The sequence below is a fragment of the Saccostrea cucullata genome, unplaced genomic scaffold (genome assembly GCF_032062105.1).
Source record: "Saccostrea cucullata isolate Sc308-1 unplaced genomic scaffold, CSIRO_AGI_Scuc_v1 ctg16797, whole genome shotgun sequence".
Lineage (NCBI taxonomy): Eukaryota > Metazoa > Mollusca > Bivalvia > Ostreida > Ostreidae > Saccostrea > Saccostrea cuccullata.
In genome coordinates, this window is record NW_026940697.1 from 1 (window position 1) to 6,268 (window position 6,268).

The 6,268-nt window shown below is 30.6% G+C and overlaps 1 protein-coding gene across 1 annotated transcript; it reads right to left on the reverse strand.

Annotated features, from left to right (window-relative positions):
- On the reverse strand, positions 1–5,985 carry LOC134256010 (uncharacterized). Its single transcript, XM_062738606.1, has 7 exons — positions 5,846–5,985; positions 2,597–2,926; positions 1,604–1,894; positions 1,191–1,382; positions 470–494; positions 278–348; positions 1–49 (listed from the first exon to the last, which is right to left on the reverse strand). The coding sequence occupies exons 1-7, from the start codon at positions 5,901–5,903 to the stop codon at positions 33–35; spliced, it is 984 nt and encodes a 327-aa protein (XP_062594590.1). The 5' UTR covers positions 5,904–5,985; the 3' UTR covers positions 1–32.
- Positions 5,986–6,268: the final 283 nt, after the last annotated feature.

Consider the following 6,268-nt stretch of genomic DNA (forward strand, 5'->3'; position numbering starts at 1 on the left):
AGTGCCGCTTTGCGATTTGTTTAACCATTGATTTATATATGTAAACTGTCTGAAATAGAAAATCGTCAAAGCACTGAGTGTATTCACGCATTGTAATAAATAGAATTTTTTCTACGAATTCAATGCCCAAGTAGAGCTAAAAGTATATTTCATAGAAAAACCTGTATCCTTATATACATGTAGCTAAAAACTTTTATTTATACCATGTTTAAATTTAATTTGTTAGTATTAAATACCCAGTAGATTAATTCTACACATTCTCGAACGATTTACCCACCTTTGTTTACCTTAAGTATTTCGTAGGATTCTTCATTAGTATAAATAGGGTTCTGGAGATCTTTATTGTTACTGTTATAAATGACGAAGATTATAAAAAAAGAATTCAAAACCATATTTTTCAAAATGATAAATTTCATCTAAAGATACTGCTGAAATAAATAAAGGCAAATATTTTTTTTAAAGTTTATACCTTGCTCTTTCCTCTTCGTTTTTTTCTGAAACATAAAAATAGCATATAAATTAAATTACAATGTACAAATATAGTTGAAGTACATGTGTATAATACGATGTGTTCGTGAAACACTGATGCCCTCATGACAACTTATGGTGAGGGTTGAATTCTCTCAAATGCATTTCAAACTTCCAAAGATCAGAATGTTAAAAATTTTTAAACAGTGGGTCAAACTCTTAGGTCAAAGTCAGAAATATTTACACCAGCTGAAAGATCTTGTGACAATGAATACACACGTGAAGTATAAAAGCCCTAGCTTCAACTGTTCAAAAGTTATGGCCTAGGATAGAGTGTTGTATTTTTTGTAAAAGTAGGTCAAACTCCAAGGTCAAGTGGTCAAATTTGGTTGTACCCAAAGAAAGGTCTTGTCTCAAGGAATACACCTGTGAAAATGAACGCTATAGTCCCATCAATTAGTAGTTAATGGCTAGATTAAAGTTGTCAACAGACAGACAGAGAGACAAATTGACAAACAGATAAAGAGACAAACGGGCAGACAGGACAAAAACAATACACCACTGGGATCTCTCGATCCGGGGGCATAAAATAAAAAGTAGCTTTTATGATTCACTGATTACCGCACAAAGTGAATCTCGTTATCTTTAATATTATTGTATGATCTTTAAAGACGTTTTTTTTTCAATTTCCTTTTCCTTTCAGCCTGTATTTAATGGCTCACCAATATGTCCACAAGACCAAACGTTTCCTTTTCTTCTTCTAATACACTGTATGAGGAGGACAGAGCTCAGAGCAATGATAATGGCCGAAAGTAACCCGGTAGTTGTTCCAAAAGCTGTAGCTGGTATACATTGAGGGTCTTCAACAAATCCTGCTGCAGCTGTTATTTCTTGGGATTTTTTCTGGGATTTAGCTTAGGAATTTGATGCAAAAAATATTTTAATGCAACTAGAATATTTAAGTTGACTTGGAAAAGTAGCATTTCATTTTTGCATGATATATATTAAATATTTGACCAAATAAAAGATACTGATTCAAAAAATCATTTGTAAGATACATCATAGCCATATTGTAAACTTAAATCACTTTAAAAGACGCACAAATTATGAATTATATAATTTCTATAATTCTTACAGTAAACGGTGATTGTCACTGGATCTGAAAGTTTGTCGTAGACATAGATAGAGGAGGATATTCCTCTACATCTGCAAGCCATCCCATTGTGTCGAGCAGTTACTTTGATTTCTAAGTAAGTCTCCGTTCCTAAGTCCACTCCATTCAGGGGAGGTAGATCGTCACAAATCCATTTCCATGATATTGGTGGATATCCCAGTGTTGTGAGATTACACTTGATGGTAATGTACTCACCGCTCCCTACAGTTGTAGGTGACACAGGATAGATCCTTGGTCGTGTCCGAAGTGAATCTTACAAAAGTCAACATTTAGTCACCAAAATGCTCCATACACAGTGATTAAAACAATTTATGACTTTTATGTGAACTTATACATCCTAATTTTTAAACAAAGCTCCACATCCACTTAAAGTTTTACTCAATGAATCTCTCTGTGTACATAAGCATAATTTTAATGATAAGTATTGGCAAAAATAATAATAATAAAATTAAATAGAATGAAAAATTAAAAAAAATATTGCCAGTATGGTCTTTTTTAATGCATGCAACATCTTTAAAAAGTAAAAATATAATTTTTAAGGTTCTTCCTTGATTTCTATTTAAAACAGGAAGATTTTTTTTCAATGCATTTAAAGTTTTGTGTAAAAAATAAAATAGATATATTTGGGCTAATTTCAAATGGATTTTTTGTAACTTTAACTTTATTTTTTTTAACATTCATGAAGCATATTTATAAAGAAAAAGCCAATGTCATCTTTTTTCATGAGTTTGGGGACAAATTAACCAGGCTCTGGCAAAAATAAACTTCAAATAATTTATATTCAGGATTTGGTAAAGATAAAGTAAGAATGATAATTATTTATAAATTTAAATAAAGGACACATTTATATAAATTTATATTATTTCTTGTTTGTAGTTGACATTGGGGGTGTGGGGGTATATGTGTAGGTATAATTAAGTAATTAACAGTAATATGACTTAAACGCATACTTACAATAAACACGCACCACATAACGAGAACTAGATGGGTAGTCATAAAATAAAACAGTTGAGTGTGATTTCGCTCTGCAATAGCAAGATTTTCCGTCATGATTCCTGGTCGCCGTAAAATTCATGTAAGTATATGAGCCTGAAAATGTTACATTGGTCATCTGTTCTTCCCCACAATACCATGTCCATGTGATCGGAGGTTCTCCCAAGAGGTTAACATAACACCGGAATTTCATTAAACCGCCCTCATAGACATGCCTGACAAAATTGTCAGTGTAGGAATTTATTGTCATGCCCAAATATGAATATAGTCTCGGAGGTGAGGATGGGATAGCTGCAATGTAATGGATACTTATACTGCTTTAATTTCATGGTTAAGGTAAAAGGGAAGACTTTGTCTGCAGTTTATCTTTCATTGATTTTTTAAAAACGGATTTTATTTTTTAAGTGGAAATGCGCATAATGCACTTGTCAAAATTATGAGAGTTTTAAGAGGAAAGATATCCTTTCCTCCCATTGGTAATTGCAAGGAATAAAAGGGTTCATGTTTGTAAACGAAGTAGTTCAGATATATATATATATATATATATATATATATATATATATAAAGCACTAAAAAAACCAACAACACTGTATATCCTAAATGTCGGATCTATCAAGTAGATACAAGGTCACGGATGGAAATTTATAAAAAGCACTAAAAATGACCAACGACACGAACAATAAAAATTGTCAAAACGCCCTGTCCCTTCCTCAGGACAAAGAAAAGAGTTAAAAAGTCATAAGAACAAAGGAAAAAGAGAAACAAAAAACAACTAGCACTACTACTAAACTACTAAACACTATATATTTACATACTTAGTTACATGCTGATTTGGAAATTTTTAAGAACACTATTAAAGAAAGAATCCGGACCGCTATGAAATGCGTCCGGTCTATATATATATAAGTCAATATATATATATATATATATATATATATATATATATATATATATATATATATATATATATATATATATATATATATATATATATATATATATATATATATATATATATAAATATATATATATATATACACTAAGAGTCTCGACTTCACCAATAACATCTCCGCTTCTTAATGACTTCTGGCTTTCTGAAATACTGTCATTTATCGCATACTGTCCGTCCCTGTCCTTTAACCTTGTTACTATGATAAATCTAGAAAGAAAAATTTATTTCATGAACTAGTAAATGAATAGAATGAATATTAGCGACATAATCTGAAAATAAAAACAGCTTTACAATTCTTACAATTCAGCACTGAGTGGATTAGTCAAGTCCATCTCGAGAAATATCCAAATTATGACATCAACGTTTATATCACATTGAATCATTTCAAGACCATGATTTCCCTGACTTTTTCACATGGAACAAAAATGCAGGATTCAATGTTTAAAATGATATAAAGTTTGTAATAGAAGTATGATAGGTAAGAAAAATAATTAGATCTCAAAATGTAACATATATTATGAAACACCCTGTATATATACATGTATAATTAGTCAGATTCAAACTTCGAAGTTAACTGAATTGCAGAAATGATATACTGATTCCTGTACAAAATATTTTTAATGTAATGAGACTTTATATTGGGCGTAGCGATTATTTCGACGTGTGCAAGAATAAAGAATCTCCCATGTAGGGATGTCAGCGCTAAAACTTAAAGTTATCCTCTTATTTAATATACTCGGTATAATAAGTCATCAAAAATATGTATATTTCCAACAGATAATATATAATACATAAGAAGAAGAAACTAATGCGCAACACTTTTAGATTAGCTATTACTATACTACATGCATGTATTATGGAATCTAAATCATAAAGCTAATTTTTTTCAACAGCCACAAGAAAAGGAATTAATATATGATGTTGATACTAAGAAATTCTTTAGAATTTTCAAAACTGTGCCAATTTATGCCAAATTCACAAAAATGAGCTAAACATAGTTTCACAGTTGATAAACTCGACTGTAAACTATATCTATAGTTAACAATTCGTTAACTATAGTTTTCATCTGTAAAACTATATTTAACGGCTGTTGACTATAGTTTACGAATGCCAATCTAAACTGTAATAAAACATTAACAATAGATTTTGTTGATAAACATAGATTCACGTTGTAAACTATAATTTACAATCGTAAACTATAGTTAAAAATCATAGTTTCACAAATCGTGAAACTATATTTATTAGATCGTTAACTAAAGTTAAGAGTTGTAAACCCTAGTTTACAAATCGTGAAACTGTATTTATCCGATAATCTATGTTTTGCAAAAAGTGATTATTTTCAGTGTTAAGTATAAATTACGGTTGTGAAACATAGATTATCGCGTTAACTATGGTTTACAGATGTAAAATATAGATCAACGTTGTTAACTGTAGTTTACAGTTCGTAAACTATAGTTTACAACCGATAAACCTAGTTTATAGACTGTGAAACTATGATTAGCTCATTTTTGTGAATTTGGCGTGCCATACCAATTGCTTAATAAAATGTCCATTTAAATTTACTAATCAAACACATTCAATAGACAGATTGTCTTCAAAATTATTCAAGGAGTGACAGAAAATAACCATGATCACCAATACTTCAAGAACGATATAAACAATTCACAAATTTAGAAAAAAAATCTACATAATGCTATTTTTTGAATAATGTGAAACTCTTTCATGTTTTAGATGAATTGAAATCATGGATTTGTCTAAATGTATATCTTTCTTTATATGCATATATTTACATTTCCAATGTCTTTGTCCGAGATAAAATTACATATTGTAAATGTACTTTATTTTTCCCATCAATGTATTGGTGCGGTTCAAAAAAAAAAAAACAAAACAAAACACGTGCAGGGCGGAACAAACAACTAGACAGAAGCAGGGTTTTGAGCACGTAGATTGGCGGAATCAAAGCATGTAAATATAAGGAATAACTGTCAGATTTTTCAATTTCATGACGATGATCAATCGATTGGCTTGCTTGATAATTTTATGCATAAACGCCTTCGGTGTTTATGCAAATTATCACGCAACCCAATCGATTGATCACATTATGAAATCGAAAAATAAGACAGTTATTCCTTAAGTAAAATTACAAAGTTATCGAACTCCCGCTTGACATGCACAATACTGAACAAAAAGATAACACCCTAATAAAGAAATTATCATCATTGATACATTGAAATGAGTGTAATTAACAGTTAACTTACTGTCAGACATTACTGTATAGGAGATCCAAAAGATCCATTTTAACGCCAGGTAAATCATCTTGTAGAAGTAATACCGATATCATTGAAATGTTACTTTAACTCATTTAATCTATGCTATTTATACAGGAAGAAAAACCTTTCATTTGATTTGTAGAAAAACATACAATAATCAAGAGACGGCGTCAACCTAAAAAGTAAACAGCAGGTAGTAACTCTACCTTCCCCGAGCTACCATCGTAGCAAAATACGGCCAGAATGTACGATAGTCTCCCACTCAGGCAATAGTTGTATGATATTATTTCGTATTTCATTAAAATATTGACTATTAACGCGATCTTTTAACCCCAGTCGCATTTTACAGAACGTACATTGTTTGTTTATTGTGAAGGACATACGCAAGGTTCCTGGCTATCATATAGAATT